General features: G+C 40.3%; 1 protein-coding gene across 1 annotated transcript in view; it reads left to right on the forward strand.

Moving 5' to 3' along the window:
• LOC311034621 (glucosidase 2 subunit beta-like) overlaps positions 1 to 19,010 on the forward strand; it is a 289,400-nt gene that overhangs the window by 261,555 nt on the left and 8,835 nt on the right. Inside the window, exon 14 of the mRNA XM_084042513.1 lies at positions 18,778 to 18,877. Within this exon, the coding sequence (XP_083898639.1) occupies positions 18,778 to 18,877 (100 nt within the window). The remainder of the gene's footprint in view (positions 1 to 18,777; positions 18,878 to 19,010) is intronic.

Raw genomic sequence — 19,010 nt, forward strand, 5'->3', positions numbered from 1 at the left:
TGCATGGTAAGTGATCTGAGTGCTAATGCTTGGCGGCGCACCTTCTCAGGCTTTTTTATCAGGCAGGAAAATGGGGTCTCCTGCTGGGCCTGTTTGAAAGTAGAGCAGCAGAACAACCAACATGTTGTGGCAGGTATAGGAAGAAGATATGGTAATCCGGACAACTTAAACACTTTCAACTCGGCATTCAACAAATTGCAAAAATAGCCGATCTGCAAGCTCACAACGCGTCACGGTACGCTGCGTTGTTGTGAGCTATTTTCGCTATTCATCGTTCGCCGATGTGTACAGGGCTCAAGTGGTTAAAGGACCACTTCACCCATTTTCAATTGGCCCTCACTCATGCTCATTAGAAGATGGCACCATTTCTGTCTACTCACTCTGTGTCTCAGAGGAGGGCTGTGGACAGTTCAGAAACCTGCCTACCAGTGACATCATCAGCAGGCAGGTTTGGTCATTTCAAATGCTGAAATACAGTAGAAGCCATTGTTTCTTGCATTAACTCTTTGACTGCCAGAGTATTTTCATAATATACTCACCCAGTGCCAGCGATCTTCGTGCTTTATAACGTTTTCAACCGGTCACAGAAGTGTTTTATATCCATTATAATCCATCGTCTGGCCGTGTGTATAAACAAACACGATCCATGTACCAGCCCCCAAAGGGTTACGTTTTCAGAGCCGAGCTGTCGCGAAGTTGTTTTCACCAGCGCAACCAGGCTGCAGCCAGGCACCATATACCGGCAATAATGCTCGTATTTTCCGTGCTTCGTATTTGAACTGTCCATAGAGTGAGTAGGAAATTGTGCCATCTTTGAGCATTAGTGAGGACAACTTATATGAAAACGAGGTTGAAAATTGGTGACACGCTCCTTTTAACCCATTGAGACCTGCATCTGTGTCATTTTTTGATTTGAGCTAATAAGCATTATTTTACACTTTGGGCTATTCAAAAATAGCAGATATACAAGCTCATAGCGCGGCACCGAGTGCCGCGCTACGAGCTTGTAGATCTGCTATTTTTGAAAAATCGTGAAAATTGGTGCAAATCTTTGAATATATGTTGTTTTTTAAAGCAAACATTTTTAACTCAAATCTTTGCGTCTAGGGGTCCCTGGAACAACATATTTTGAGATGGGGGTCCGCGGCCAAATACATATCATTTTGGGGGTCCTTGACATGAAAAAAGATGGAGCACCACTGATACAGAAACATACGTTTTTCAGAAAACTGTTGGGATTTAGGAGACACGTAGAATCGGCTTCAGGTCTCAATGGGTTAAAGAGGCCGTGAGTTAGCAAAAACAGCCGATCTACAAGCTCGCAAAGCGTCGGAAGCTACGCGGCGCATTGTGAGCTTACACATCTACTATGTTTTTTTTATGACATACCCAGAATAGGGACACTAGGGTAACAGGGTTCACGTGGTTAAGTGGCAGGGCTTGTTGCTGCCTCCTGGGGTGCCGACCTTTTGGTGGATGGAGCCTAGAGTGGATGTAAGACAAGCGGCTGAACCCAGGCAGAAGAGAGGGATGAGAGAGAAGAGGGGGGTGTGTGTGGGGGCTAGATAGAGGTGATGCGCGAGAGGATTGCTGGTCAACTGGTCCAAATGGCCAGGGAACTGTCACATGCTGGGCTACGTCTTAACCCATTAAGACCTGGAACTGTGTCATTTTTTGATTTGAGCTAAAAAAGCATTATTTTACACTTTGGGCTATTCAAAAATAGCAGATATACAAGCTCATAGCGCGGCACCGAGTGCCGCGCTACGAGCTTGTAGATCTGCTATTTTTGAAAAATCGTGATAATGTGTGTAAATCTTTGAATATAAATACTTTTAAAGCGAACATTTTTAACTCAAATCTTTGCTTCTGGGGGGTCCCTGGAACAAAATATTTTGATGGGGGTCCGCGGCCAAATACATATCATTTTGGGGGTCCTTGACATGAAAAAAATTGAGAACCACTGATATAGAAACATACGTTTTTCAGAATACTGTTGAGATCTAGGAGACATGTAGAATCGGCTTCAGGTCTCAATGGGTTAAGCCCTGACAGCAATCCATTTGAGGGTCTCCTGGCGTTAACTGAGTGCTAAAACCCAATCAAACGGCCTGGAAGGGAAAGAGCCGAGAGGCGAGAGCCCAGACGGGCTTCCACTCGTGTGAGCAATTCACCTCTGACTGACCCGTTCAGACATCTTAACCCATTAAGACCTGGAGCACATTCTGTGTGTCATTTTTAGATTGAGAGTGCCGCGCTATGAGCTTTTAGATCTGCTATTTTTTGAAAAACGTGAACATTTTTGCAAATCTTTCAATATATATATATTTAAAGCAAACATTTTTAAGTTTTTTCAAACAGTTTTTTGAAAATACATATGTCGCCTATGTCGCATATGTCGGTTCTTTTTTCATGTCAAGGACCCCCAAAATGACATGTATTTGGCCGCGGACCCCCATCTCAAAATATGTTGTTCCAGGGCCCCCCCAAAGGCAAAGATTTGAGTTGCAAAAGTTCGCTTAAAAAAATATCCATATTCAAATTTTATTCAATTTGCACAAATGCTCAAGATTTTTCAAAAAAAGCAGATCTACAAGCTCATAGATCTTGAGCTTGTAGATCTGCTATTGTTGAATAGCCCAACGTGTAAAATAATGGTGAAAGTGGTTACACAGATGCGTTCCCGGTCTTAATGGGTTAAATAACCCAGCTGACACGCGACGTCAGTACAACGTTGTCCCAACGTTGTACTCCAACGTTGGATGACCGTTGGATTTTGGTTGTAAATGAAAGTTTGTCTGACGTCATACCCCAACGTTGGTTAGACGTCATAACCCAACGTTGTTTAGACGTCATAACCTGACGTTGGTTTGACATCCTAAACTAACATTGATGTAACGTCAATCTCTGATGTTATGTAGACGTTGATTAAAGGTTGGACTCCCAACGTTGGATACCAGTTGTATTTTTGTTGTAAATGAAAGTTTGTCTGACGTCATAACCTGACGTTGGTTTAACGTCAATCTCTGATGTTATGTAGACGTTGATTAAAGGTTAGACTCCCAACGTTGGATACAAGTTGTATTTTAGTTGTAAATGAAAGTTTGTCTGACGTCATAACCTAACGTTTGTCTGACGTCATAAACTGACGTTGGTTTGACATCTTAAACTAACGTTGATTTAACGTCAATCTCTGATGTTATGTAGACGTTGATTAAAGGTTATAGACTCCCAACGTTGGATACAAGTTGTATTTTAGTTGCAAATGAAAGTTTGTCTGACGTCATAACCTAACGTTTGTCTGACGTCATAAACTGACGTTGGTTTGACATCTTAAACTAACATTGATTTAACGTCAATCTCTGATGTTATGTAGACGTTGATTAAAGGTTAGACTCCCAACGTTGGATACAAGTTGTATTTTAGTTGTAAATGAAAGTTTGTCTGACGTCATAACCTAACGTTTGTCTGACGTCATAAACTGTCAAGTTGTATTTTAGCTGAAAATTTATATCGGGTTGACGTCATAGTACAACATTGGCTCAACGTTAGAGTACAATCAAAATATGACATATTTCTAACGTTGTAATCACGTTGTATTTTAGTTGAGAATAAAATGTCAATCCAACATTAGCAGGACGTCAACCTCCAGAGTTACCTTGTCACGTAGATATCTTGTCACAACAAGATATCAACGTTAAAATAACGTCTCCTGTGCCCACTGAGTGGGCGGTGGGAACAGGACATCTTCCAGACGTCATTTTGACGTCGATATCTCATCATCACGACGTCAGACAAACAACAACAAATTACATCTTGTTTCAGTGTCAAGTTTTACCAAGGTGAAAATACAATATCAGACAATATTATTTGACAAAGTTTAATAAAACAACATTATTATATATTTTTTAAACTTGTAATTGGCACATTTGAATAGGTAGTATAAACAAACAGAAATTACAAGTCATATTGTTGTCCAAACAGTTACAGGTTTGGTGAATAGGTTCAGAGCCCAAAGTGCCTTTGTAGGAAAATGATTCCATTTGTGAAACTTTAAAATAACTAAACAGTACAAATCAATAAAAACAATGAAGTGCATTCTTTGAGGCATGTCTATAACATATGCACCAAGGGCAAAAACGTTAAAAAGAGAGAGAAATAACACTGAGCTCCCGTAAATCACTTGGAGAGTCTTCTCTGCATCATTCTGTTTAATTTGTTGAGGGTTGCATTCTTCTTTAGTTCCCCTAAAGATAAATGACAGGAATAAGCTATTTTAATAACTCTAACTTGATTTTTACATTATGAAACATCTTTATTGACTGACAGATATCTGTTCAAAAGTTTGGAATCAGTGAGAAATTATGATTTTGAAATTAACTGAGTTTGCAGATATGAGTACTGTCTCTGATGGAAGGGCCATCACAATTGCTTGATCTAAATCCTATGTTGGGAACAGCTATACCGTAAGGTTCATGAGAAGTTTTATACAAACCAGTCTCAAAGTACGGCAAATTCTACTGAAAATATGGGGTGAAATTTGACCTGGATATCTAGAGAATATGACATCTAGAATGCCTAAGGTCTTTAAAGATATTGCTGCACTTGGTGGATTATTTAATGAACAGAAATGTTGAAGAATATAAGTTATTATTATTATTATTATTATTACCCTTATTATTATTACTATTACCATTATTATTATTATTATTATTATTATTATTATTATTATTATTATTATTATTATTATTACCCTTATTATTATTATTATTATTATTATTATTACATTTATCATTATCATCAGTGTCTTGGCTGTACTTACTTAATTTTCACAGTGATTCCAAACTCTTGAACTTAGGCATAACTGCCAACGTATATAAAAATAATCAACATTTTGTAGCACTCCTTTTTGAATTTGAAAGATAACGGAAAGGTCAAGTTACATCGGGCAATTAAAATGTTTAACTTACCATATGCAACGTCAAAAAGACACAGGCCCCGGGGACTTATTCTTGCCATGATGTCAACAAAGGTTGTACTGGAGTGTCAATTCATGTGACATGAGGAACGGCATCATTCTTCTGGGTGCATCATCCAATGAATTACCTCCTGTGTCTCCAACCATGACAACCTGAGAGTATGGTAAAAGTCACAGGAAGGAAAATGCCATATTAAGTGGACAGCTAAGATATTATTCTATCGTTACACCTCTTAAGGTCTTTAAACACCAGGGACATGACGAATAAATTATACAAATACTTCTTTAGAATATATTGATGCTATCGCATCAAAACTATTCATATACTGTATATGATGCCTCATTTTTATAGCCGTTAACCTGATGCCTTTAATAGCGGTGAAAAATCAAACTTGTTTTAAATCAAAATTATGTTGCTTTATTGTCAAATAATAGTGAAGTTCAGTGTGGAGGTACTTACCCGATGTATTCTACTTGAGAGGACCTTCCACCTCTTGATGTACCACATCTAGCATGAAAATAAGAAATACACAACACATTATGAATGAAAAATATACTTGACGCAAGATAGAGACTTCTCACAATGGCCTCATGCCGTGGCACAACTACTTCAGAGAAAACCCAAGAAGAAATTGTATTGTGAACCCAGTATGGTGAATTATATCGAATCGTTGGTTGAGTGAAACTTCACATCCCTACCCTTTCAATATTAACGCTATAAGACTGCTTTTACATTACACTGCTGACTGTAGACTAATGTTTACTAGTTTATCTGTGCCTGTTATGTTTAACTGTGTCAAAAAACTATCATCAGGGTGCCCAAAGCCCTGTGGGAATTTATAACTCAATTCAAAATGTTCCAGGAAAGTCACTACCGTGGGAAACCTGAATCATCTAATTCAATATATATTTTTAAATTACAACCAATTTAAAGCATATTACCCCTCAAATTAACGCCCTGATATTATACTTACTTCGGACTTGGTGGAGGCTCACCAAGTCTTGATCACAGGTGTTTGGAAGCTGAAGTAGCACACGCACACGCACACGCACACACACACACACACACACACACACACACACACACACACACACACACACAAAAAAAAACAGATTAGATAGGCTACCTCTGCCTTCCGAAACATCTGTGGACATTTAAATTCAATATGGGCTGGAACAGCGTCGAAAACGACAGCTATCAAACCTACAGTACACCTACTTCATTATCAGCTACTGTATATCAAGTATCGGTTATGGCAAAATACTAACTGTTCTTCACTCTGTTTGGGCCATTCAACTGTACAGGACTTACTTCAATATTTCAACTTAAGATGGCTTACCAATAGATCTTCAATATAGTGTTTACATTCCTCAGAAATGAAAAAAACTTTGAGAAAACGTTGTATTATAGTTGCTTAACAGCACAAATTAAAACCAACAAAATATCAACGTCTAATGGCGTTAGAATTTAACGTTGTGTAGACGTTAACGTCATAACGTTAAGAAGACATTGGGCTTTGGTCTCAATACCCGACAACAGAATGTCGGTATTCTTTGTCAATTTGATGTTAGCATGATACGTTGAACAGATGTTGGGCATTGGTTACTTACCAACACAACTTAAAACCAACAAAAATCAACATTTAATGATGTTAGAACTTAACATTGTGTGGACGTTAGCATAACGACGTTAAGCAGATGTTGGGTTTTGGTTACAATACCCGACAACAGCATGTCAGTATTCTATGTTAATATGACGTTAGCATGATATGTTGAACAGACGTTGGGTATTGGTTACTTACCAACACAACTTAAATCCAACAAAAAAACAACGCTTAATGATGTTAGAATTTGACATTGTGTGAACGTCAGCATAATGACGTTAAGCAGACGTTGGTTTTTGGTTACAATACCTGACAACAGCATGTCAGTATTCTATGTCAATATGACGTCAGCATGATACATTGAACAGACGTTGGGGATTGGTTACTTACCAATCAATCTTCAACATAGTGTTTACATTCCTCTATTATGTTTATTTTTTTTAGGTGGGCTTTACTGTTAGGCTTGGCCAATATTAGACTGAAAATAATGTCTTACAAGCTAATATAATCAAAACTATGATAAAGGCTACACAAGGCTATTCAAATGCAACCAACCCTTATGCCTGATTTTTAGTTACACAGCACTGTCTCACACAAAAATCAGGCTGTGAGGCATGTGAGCTTTTACCCTTCAATAACACACATTCCCAACTGAAAACATGAATCATGCATGAACAACAGAACTTCACCTAAAATAAGACATTAGCTTTAAAAGCTGCAATTCAAATGTTTAACTCAGCAGCACCAAGCCACCAACACAAAGCAATGGGGATCAGTCCATCTAGTTAATGCAGTATAGCCTCTTTCTAGTTCCCACTGTTTTGCCACAAAAGGCAGGTACTGTAACCATTTTGGGCAAAGGATTTACTCAAACAATGCTGCCAGTTTCAAAAACATGCAAAGAAAAGGAAAAGAAAAAGAAAACAACAAAGCATGACTGATTTGCAATATGAAGAAATCACCTCACTCGGTCATAAACAGAATGTAGAACTTTATTTTAAAAACAAACAGTCAAATATTTCATTTCAAGTTAGAAGGAAATTAATTATGAACTCACCTGTGCAAAAGATTGTGATTCTAGAAGTCCTGGGATGGTCAAAAAAACATCTCCATGCACAAACAAGTATCTCTTCCTGTCTTCTCTCCCTCCAAATTCAAACTGCAGGCTCCTGCAGCAGTTACTGTTGCCCCGCCCAGTCTGGTGTTATACAACTGTGGTCCCACCCACAAGTCCAATGATTCGTCCAATGAAAGAGCAGAACGTTGCTATACTGCTCAGTGATTTGAGGAGACATTTGACAATCCAGTTTGAAATGTATTATTATGACAACATCCATACAACGTTGCAGTCTAACATCATTAGACGTAGATATTTGGTTGGTTTTAGGTTGTGTTGGTAACTAATCAATAACCAACGTCTGTTCAACGTATTATCCCAACGTCAGGTTGACGTCAAATACTGACATGCTGTTGTCGGATATTTGACCAAACCTCAATGTCTGCCCAATGTTATTATGTTAAATGTCAGTTTACATTGTATGTGTCATATGGCATTATGCTGTAGGCCTAATGCAAAAAGTGAAATATTTCCCTCAATCATTTATTTGATTAGCAATTAATATAATGCAAAAATAAAGAACTGCAACAGCTATGAAACATGAACAATGGTGAAAATCAGTACATTTACTCAAGTACTGTACTTAGCATTGTATTTTTTAAATTCACTTGTGTGTTTCTGTCTTTTGATACTTTATTATTTTACTCCACTACATATCAGGGCAAACAATTATTTTACTTTTTGTGATTGATTGATTACTTTATTAGTCAGAAATGTAAACAGCATGAGGTACAGTCATGCATTTAGGCTGAAAGGGTAACAAAAAAAGTGTCTGTCTGTCTGTCTGTCTGTCTGTCTGTCTGTCTGTCTGTCCGTCTGTCCATCTGTCCGCCCTTCCGTCCACCCAGTAGTACATACATAGTGGTGTGGATGATAAACGGTGTCACAGTCACACACTCTTGCTCCATATGTCACAACTAAGGAAGACCCTGGTTTTGAGGTAGGCCGGTGTCTATGCATTGTAATGTATTGATGCATTTCTTTTCATATGGGTTTATTATTTAGGGCAGCATAGGTTACTGGTTAGATAATCAGAAGGTCCCCGGTTTGCCTCAAAGGCCCTGGACGGGGCGAAGTGTCCTGAGCAAGACACTGTAGGGGTGGACCCTACAGTCCACCCACCCCAAGCGCTCAACATAAAACATTTGAGCAGCCATAAGCTGAAACTGAATTTGCCCTCTGGAACTAAGGAAGATCTCCTGAAGCAAACTAAGGGCAAATTATTGACGATAAAGAGTTGACATGGCTGTCTACCTACCTCACTGTCGGTCGCATTCCTTTAAGATGCAGCTGGCTGATCACCGACAACTAACATCTGCTAAAGCGGAAGGGAAAAGGTATAACTGGCCTTAACCATGTTGCCTTGGCTCTAAATCCACACTGGCAAAGAAACCTGTAGCTAATCAGTCTCATATACAGCCACAGGTTCACTATAGGTGGGATGCTGGCATGTGCCCCAGGAGCAACTTGATGGTATTTGTCTGAAAGTCAAATTCAGTTATCTGGAAAAGGCTGAGGGTTATAGAACTGCACAAACACCTTTCTGGGCCATGGGGTGGCCCTGTAGCTCATCTGGAAGAATATAGTTGAACCACAGATGAAACAGCTACCAATTGCTCTGGTTGGACTATTGCAGGTTAAACAGATGCTAGATCATTACTCTATGTCAGAACCTTCAGTACTTATTGTCCATATTCTACAGCCAGACTATGTTGGATTTTGTTTAAGTAACAGCCACATTAACCCAGCAAAATATCTACATCTAATGAGGTTTGAATGTTGAGGAGATCTTTTCATTATGAAGTTTAGCAGACATTGGGTTTTGGTCACAATACCCGACAATAGCATGTCAGTATTCTACATCAACACGACGTTGGCATAATACGTTGAATAGACGTTGATTATTGGTCAGTTACCAACACAACCTAAAACCAACCAAATATCAACGTCTAATGATGTTAGACTGCAACGTTGTGTGGACGTTGTCATAATAACGTTGGGCAGACACTGAGGTTTGGTCAAAAATCTGACAAAAGCATGTCAGTATTCGACGTCAACCTGACGTTGGGATAATACGTTGAACAAACGTTAGTTAATGGTTAGTTACCAACACAACCTAAAACCAACCAAATATCTACGTCTGATGATGTTAGACTGCAACGTTGTGTGGATGTTATCATAATAACATTGGGCAGACATTGAGGTTTGGTCAAATATCCGACAACAGCATGTCAGTATTCAACGTCAAACTGACGTTGAGATAATACGTTGGACAGACGTTGGTTATTGGTTAGTTACCAACACAACCTAAAACCAACCAAATATCAACGTCTGATGATGTTAGACTGCAACGTTGTGTGGACGTTCTCATAATAACGTTGGGCAGACATTTAGGTTTGGTCAAGAATCCGACAACAGCATGTCAGTATTCGACGTCAACATGACGTTGGGATAATACGTTGAACAGACGTTGGTTATTGGTTAGTTACCAACACAACCTAAAAGCAACCAAATATCAACGTCTGATGATGTTAGACTGCAACATTGTGTGGACGTTGTCATAATAACGTTGGGCAGACATTGAGGTTTGGTCAAGAATCCGACAACAGCATGTCAGTATTCGACGTCAACATGACGTTGGGATATTACGTTGAATAGACGTTGGTTATTGGTCAGTTACCAACACAACCTAAAACCAACCAAATATCAACGTCTGATGATGTTAGACTGCAACGTTGTGTGGACGTTTGTCATAATAACGTTGGGCAGACATTGAGGTTTGGTCAAGAATCCGACAACAGCATGTCAGTATTCGACGTCAACATGACGTTGTGATATTACGTTGAAAAGACGTTGGTTATTGGTCAGTTACCAACACAACCTAAAACCAACCAAATATCAACGTCTAATGATGTTAGACTGCAACGTTGTGTGGACGTTGTCATAAAAACGTTGGGCAGACATTGAGGTTTGGTCAAGAATCCGACAACAGCATGTCAGTATTCGACGTCAACATGACGTTGGGATATTACGTTGAATAGACGTTGGTTATTGGTCAGTTACCAACACAACCTAAAACCAACCAAATATCAACGTCTGATGATGTTAGACTGCAACGTTGTGTGGACGTTGTCATAATAACGTTGGGCAGACATTGAGGTTTGGTCAAGAATCCGACAACAGCATGTCAGTATTCGACGTCAACATGACGTTGTGATATTACGTTGAAAAGACGTTGGTTATTGGTCAGTTACCAACACAACCTAAAACCAACCAAATATCAACGTCTAATGATGTTAGACTGCAACGTTGTGTGGACGTTGTCATAATAACGTTGGGCAGACACTGAGGTTTGGTCAAGAATCCGACAACAGCATGTCAGTATTCGACGTCAACATGACGTTGGGATATTACGTTGAATAGACGTTGGTTATTGGTCAGTTACCAACACAACCTAAAACCAACCAAATATCAACGTCTGATGATGTTAGACTGCAACGTTGTGTGGACGTTGTCATAATAACGTTGGGCAGACATTGAGGTTTGGTCAAGAATCCGACAACAGCATGTCAGTATTCGACGTCAACATGACGTTGGGATATTACGTTGAATAGACGTTGGTTATTGGTCAGTTACCAACACAACCTAAAACCAACCAAATATCAACGTCAATTGACGTCAAATTAATACGTTGATACAACGTTGGAAGTTGACGTTGGTCCAACGTTGGATTTTGGTTAGCTGACGTCACAACCTAAATCCAACCAAAAATCAACGTCAACGGACGTCGCGTGCCAGCTGGGAAGCCGTGTGTGTCATGCGCATGGCTGGAAAGCCATGCTCGGGAACCTTAAGAACAGCCACGCCACTGTATCCGTAAAGGCTAGAGAGAGACACCCCCCCCTTCCCCAAATCAACAGAACGCTTCTCTGAGGTCACACGAGGGTACAGCACGTCGTGAAAAGGAGCAAGAGAAATGTAAATGGGTCGTTGCATTACATCTTCTACCTTCCAGAAACCGTGTTCAATCTGTCTGTGATCACAAAAGGGATAACAAAAGAGGCTGTCTTCTTTGTCATTACTTTCAGTGTCTGTTATTTAACCCATTGAGACCTGAAGCCGATTCTACACGTCTCCTAAATCCCAACAGTTTTCTGAAAAACGTATGTTTCTATATCAGTGGTTCTCAAACTTTTTCATGTCAAGGACCCCCAAAATCATATGTATTTGGCCGCGGACCCCCATCAAAATATGTTGTTCCAGGGACCCCCCAGAAGCAAAGATTTGAGTTAAAAATGTTCGCTTTAGAATATGTATATATTCAAAGATTTGCACACATTTTCACGATTTTTCAAAAATAGCAGATCTACAAGCTCATAGCGCGGCACTCGGTGCCGCGCTATGAGCTTGTAGATCTGCTATTTTTGAATAGCCCAAAGTGTAAAATAATGCTTTTTAGCTCAAATCTAAAAATGACACTGTTCCAGGTCTCAATGGGTTAATATTTATGTTGGTTGCTGCTGTTTGATGTGTTTGCGTGAAAAAAACCCAGCTCTGATCAAATTGTAATCATGGATATTCTAACATGAGATGCGGGGGTGACAGGAACGTCTATTTGTTAGGATGAAGAACAAATCCTCCTTTTTTGTATTGTTGTACAAAAAAAAGAGATCATGTGCTGTAGATCTCGGTACCCACAATGGCCATGGCTCCACTGTGCATCTCAGAGGCATGGTGCGTTCACACGGGCAGATTAACCCATTGAGACCTGAAGCCGGTTCTACATGTCTCCTAAATCTCAACAGTTTTCTGAAAAACGTATGTTTCTATATCAGTGGTGCTCAATCTTTTTCATGTCAAGGACCCCCACAATTATATGTATTTGGCCGCGGACCCCCATCAAAATATGTTGTTCCAGGGACCCCCCAGAAGCAAAGATTTGAGTTAAAAATGTTCGCTTTAAAAATATATATATTCAAATATTTGCACACATTTTCACGATTTTTCAAAAATAGCAGATCTACAAGCTCGTAGCGCGGCACTCGGTGCCGCGCTATGAGCTTGTATATCTGCTATTTTTTGAATAGCACAAAGTGTAAAATAATGCTTTTTAGCTCAAATCTAAAAATGACACAGTTCCAGGTCTCAATGGGTTAAAAGATACAAAAATACACCGCATCTTTGTCGCTGTGTTGCTTTGTATGTGTGTTGCTCAACGCGGTCGCTGACGTCATCAAACGTGCGGACATCGGAGCTACAGTTAGTAGCTTCGTATCTTTGTATCTGGAAGTTGAACCCTGCTCAACTTGAATTTTTTAGCTTTGCATCTTTGTCGCTATAGAGCTACAGCTACAAACGTCGGATGTATCTTTGTACCTTCATGTCGCTGGTTTCCATTGAAAATGAATGGTAGCATGTATCTTTTAATCTGCCCGAGTGAAGGCACCATCAGACTTCATGTGACCAGCCTCTGACATCAGTCACCCAGTGGTGGAAAGTAACTAAGTACATTTACTTAAGTACTGTACTTAAGTACAATTTTGAGGTATTTGTACTTTACTTGAGTATTTCCAATTTCCAATACTTTTACTTCTACTCCACTACATCTCAGAGGCAAATATTGTACTTTTACTCCACTACATTTATTAGAAAACTTTATAGTTACTAGTTACTTTTCAGATATAAACTATGATATTATGAAACATACATTAACCACTTCAGCCCTATTTTATACATAGGCTATTTGAAAATAGCAGATCTACAAGCTCACAACGCGTCGCATCGCGACGCGTTGTGAGCTTGTAGATCGGCTATTTTCAAATACTTAGTACTTTTACTTTTGGTACTTTAAGTACATTTTGATGCCAATACTTTTGTACTTTTACTCAACTAAATTTTGAATTCTGGACTTTTACTTGTAACAGAGTATTTTTATATTGCAGTATTGGTACTTTTACTTAAGTAAAGAATTTAAGTACTTTTTCCACCACTGCAGTCACCTAAGTAAGTACACTTTTCTCAACGTCTGGTTCGGGGTCCACCAGGGGTCTGTAACTCTGAGAGTGTACAAATGGAACAATGTTTTATCTTTGTTGGGGCCCAATCTACAATGTCAAATTCTCAAAGCCCTATTTTGACAAAATAGGGCTTTGACAAATTCACTGCCAGGGGCTTTCTAATACTGGAAGGTAGCTTCTGCCAGCATTTTTAAGCATTCTGACAAATTTTTCAAGAACCACAGAATATTTATCTCCAGTATGATCGATCCCCTGATGGTTTACTAATCACAGAGGAAATCACTGTGCTTACGTGTGGGGAAAAAAATGTCATTGTGACCTCCCGTTCTCTTGTTATACCCAGTTGAAAATAGCATGTTTCGCCCAAAATACATAGTAAAAAAAAAGGTACACAGGAGCCCAGACACAGGATTTTAAAGTAATAAGTTAACCAGGGAGTGAATGGAGCAGTAAATCTTCGGATGACGTTATCTTGGGTTCTGGACGTTTTTCCAATTTTTTTCTTTTTTTAATGACGGAGATCTCCGTCAATGGCAGGGAATGTGTTAATTTACGACATGGGGCTGCAGTGCAATGGTGCTATCTACAGGATGGTAAATGAGGACGCTATCTGTCTGCGCACGCACGCTTCTAATCTACGGGAGCAGCATTAATAATGTGATATATAATGATGTCAGGAGATGCAGGGGAAACTAAATCTCTCTGCTCACTGTGAAACATGAAACGAGAGAAATCACAAACGCAGTGCATGGCCGTTACTGCGGTCAGAATCACTGTAGCCTAATGTCTCCTCATGTCCAACGGACATCTGTGATATCTTGACATATCCTACTATAATTCTAGTAACCTCTGTCTGTAGTGGTGAGTAGGTGAGTACGTGAGTACGTGAAGCTACCCGGTTCTCCTCACTGGCTGGACCAATTGCTCTGATTTTGCACACAGCCATTGACCATTACCATCTGAACTTAACTGTGAAGCCCGTTTTTCAATTTCATCAAATCTCAGCTTCTTATTAGCGTTTATGTGTCAAACAATGTCGCCATGGTTACGGGGCTGCCCAGCTATGGGACGAACTGCCTCCCGGGTTGCCAGATCATGTGCGCATATCCCCCCACAGATGCGTCGACCGGGTATGGTCTAGTCAACTTAATATTCACATGCTCACTCTCAGTTGGGTTATTACTGTATACTATATTACTATATGTATATTTAAGAATGCCAATGCCAGTGCGTTACGTGCACCGTCGGATCTCCAAATGGATATCAATGTGGATAACTACAGAGACAGAAAAATAATGTTCGTAATTCTTACGTTAACCCATTAAGACCGGGAACGCATCTGTGTGTCATTTTCAGATGTCTTTGGCTATTCAAAAATAGCAGATATAGAAGCTCATAGCGCGGCACCGAGTGCCGCGCTATGAGCTTGTAGATCTGCTATTTTTGAAAAATCGTGAAAATTCGTGGCAAAATCTTGGATTATGTATTTTTCTAAAGCGAACATTTGTAAAATATTTAGTTCCAGGAACCCCCAGAAGCAAAGATTAGATTTACAAATGTCCGCCAAAAAAAAGGAAAAAAAAATATTTATCAGCTGCGTGAAGATGTCCCTCCCTCTCTCTCCTCACAGAGCTGTCCAAAATGCACACGAGTGGAGAGACATGCTTATGCTTCAACTGCCTATTTGGCTGCGCGCCTTCCGTTACGCTGCACAGATAGCTGCGCTGATCTCCAAGCTCACAGCACGTTGTGCCGCGACACGTTGTGAGTGACTGTTTCCATCACCACTCATCTGTTAACCCATTGAGACCTGAAGCCGATTCTACATGTCTCCTAAATCTCAACAGTTTTCTGAAAAACGTATGTTTCTATATCAGTGGTGCTCAATCTTTTTCATGTCAAGGACCCCCAAAATTATATGTATTTGGCCGCGGACCCCCATCAAAATATCTTGTTCCAGGGACCAGAAGTAAAGATTTGAGTTAAAAATGTTCGCTTTAAAAGTATGCATATTCAAATATTTGCACACATTTTCACGATTTTTCAAAAATAGCAGATCTACAAGCTCGTAGCGCGGCACTCGGTGCCGCGCTACGAGCTTGTAGATCTGCTATTTTTGAATAGCCCAAAGTGTAAAATAATGCTTTTTAGCTCAAATCTAAAAATGACACAGTTCCAGGTCTTAATGGGTTAATACGCGTAGCAGCGGCAATCTCTTCGTTTTATTCCCTGAATTAGCACTGTGCTCCGCTCCCTAAATGACAAAATCACCTGTGCTGCTGTCACTGCACCAGAGACGCTAGAGATAAGACTAGCTCCAAGCTGTTCTGGTGGGGAAAATAGTATTGCGCCGTGATCGCGCCACACCTGAGTGTAAAAGCAATAGCGGCGCTGGGAAGGTGCTGTAGCGCTCTGCGCTAAAAGCACTTATCGCTGGCGGAACCGGTCTTTTCCACTCTCAGACTGTTACAGTTACAGACTTACAAGGGTACCATTTTCCCCGGACCTGACGCTGAGAACCAGTTTCAGTGTGATCACAGACCCATTGACTTACATCATAAAATTAAAGTTAAATATTTTAGGTTAAGTATATACATGGGGGGGGGGGGGAAATGGTAGAGGTACTTCTGTAGCCTATTGGCAGCGTGCATACAATGTTTGGCGTTTAACTGTCGCGGTTTGCAAGATTGGCTCCAGACAGACTTACACAGACAGACTTACACAGACAGACAGACAGACACACACACACACACACACACACACACACACACACACACACACACACACACACACACACACACACACACACACACACACACACACACACAGACCATCATCATAAACAGCTAGCCTCTTGCAAAGTCACACGCTAAAAACCTGACACTAAGCACGATAACTATAATGATAACTATGTCGTTTTAAAATCGTTTGAACTGGCGGGTGGCAGAGATCTACACCAGAACTATAAGGTGAACAATATCATTTGGATCACTTTCAGTGCGATTTCATGAACGAGACAATCAAAATCCATCACGTTAACCTGGGATGCAATCGGACTCACTCACAATCGGTAGTTTTGTTATCATTAACGTTGATGAGGAGACGATTATGAATAGCTAACGCTTGCTAGCTGGCATTACCTCAAGTACTGTAGCCTACATCTATCTCACCTCCTTATCAGAATCATCCTTACTAATCAGAGTCACATTATCTATATCCTATATGTTTTTCTACTACCACGGAGGCGTAGATGTATCGCTCTCTCTGCCTCCGTGTGTGTGGGCTCTGACACAGCTGGACTGCACGGCGCATGTTTGGTATCACTATACTGTTTACAGAGCATTATCGTTCTCCAATGTGGACGCTCACGTAATTATCATTCTAGTTACAGTCCTGGTTATCGTGCTTGGCGTGAATGGCCTTTTACTGTCGATGACTTTCTGTAGACAACATCGGCGTGCTATAATTTATATTAACCCTTTAAGACCTGAGGTTCTGATTCTACAAAATGTCTTCTAACCTGAAACGAGAGAAATCCAAACGCTAACAGTTTTTTGATTATTTTTTTTTGAAAAACACAAACGCTTTTAACGTATGTTTCCATATCAGTGGTTCTCAAACTTTTTCATGTCAAGGACCCCACAATGTATATGTATTTGGCCACGGACCCCCATCTCAAAATATTTTGTTCCAGGGACCCCCCAGAGGCAAAGATTTGAGTTACAAATGTTGGCTTTAAAAATATATATTCAAAAATATGCACACATTTTCTTGGTTTTTCAAAAATAGCAGATCTACAAGCTCGTAGCGCGGCACTCGGTGCCACGCTATGAGCTTTGTAGATCTGCTATTTTTGAATAGCCAAACTGTGTAAAATATGGCTTTTTAGCTCAAATCTAAAAATGACACAGATGCGTTCCAGGTCTTAATGGATTAATGCTGCGTTCCCAATATGACTTTCACTTTTAGCTCCGGTGAGACAGAATCAGATCAGCTAATGGAAATACAATCAAATGGCATTGGGTTGGCTCTTCTTCCTGAGATTCTGAGGCTGTGTTGTTGGCCCATGGCCACAGGCCCCCCTGGCTTGCTCTGACTCAATACTCTCGGACAAATTGCTCCCCTGAAATGCTTTTGGTGCAAATGTAATTAGTTGGCACAGGGTTCAGTGGTATTGTGTTCTTCTCTTCTCTCCCTCCCCGGTGTGCCGTCACACACAGAGAATTAACTATGACAAACGGTAATTATTATTTCCCTTCCACCGTCAAAGAGGAGTACTGTAGGTGCCAATGCCAGCCACTGACAGAGGGCACCTCCGAGGCTGGCCTTGTCGCAGGGATTCATTTAGTTTTTTTTGTTAGGTTTCTGCATAGCAAAAGAGAGCTTTCCAATTAGCCCTGCCTGGTGTTTGGTGATGGCGGATAATTCTTCTTGCGTTTCGTTCTTCACAACTGTTTAGGACGTGCTAATTAACCCATTTAGACCGGGAAAGAATCTGTGTCATTTTTTAAAATTTCTTTGGCTATATAAAAATAGCAGATCTACAAGCTCGTAGCGCGGCACCGAGTGCCGCGCTACGAGCTTGTAGATCTGCTAAAAAAAAATTACTCAAATCTTTGCTTCTGGGGGATTCTACTAATGTCTTCAAAATCCTACAGGTTTTTTTTTTTTTATAAACGTATGTTTCTATATCAGTGGTTCTCAAACTTTTTCATGTCAAGGACCACCCGAAATTGTATGTATTTGGCCGCGGACCCCCATCTCAAAATATTGTGTGATAGGGACCCCGCCCCCCCCCCCCCCCCCCCCCCCAGAAGCAAAGATTTGAGTCAAAAATGTTCCCTTTAAAAAAATGTATATTCAAAGATTTAAATTTTTTTCCCACAAATTTTTCAAAAATAGCGATATGAGCTTGTAGATCTGCTATTTTTGAATAGCCAAAGAAATCTGAAAAATGCCACAGATGCATCCCCGGATCGAATGGGTTAATGGATATGCACTGTTACTTAAATGAACCTGAACCTGAACCCCCCCCCCCCCCCCCCCTCTGTCTGATTCCAGAAAATGGAGCACTTGGGCAGGAACGCCGGGGAACTTGTATTGTCAGATGAGGTATGAGAGTGGAGAACCCTGCTGGCAAGGCCCGACCCGGAATACTGTGGTAAGACCTGGGCATCTCTCACGAGCACACACACACACACACACACACACACACACACACACACACACACACACACACACACACACACACACACACACACACACACACACACACACAAACACAACACGCATTG

The sequence above is a fragment of the Gymnoscopelus microlampas genome (assembly GCF_963454915.1).
Source record: "Gymnoscopelus microlampas genome assembly, chromosome: 19".
Classification (NCBI taxonomy): domain Eukaryota; kingdom Metazoa; phylum Chordata; class Actinopteri; order Myctophiformes; family Myctophidae; genus Gymnoscopelus; species Gymnoscopelus microlampas.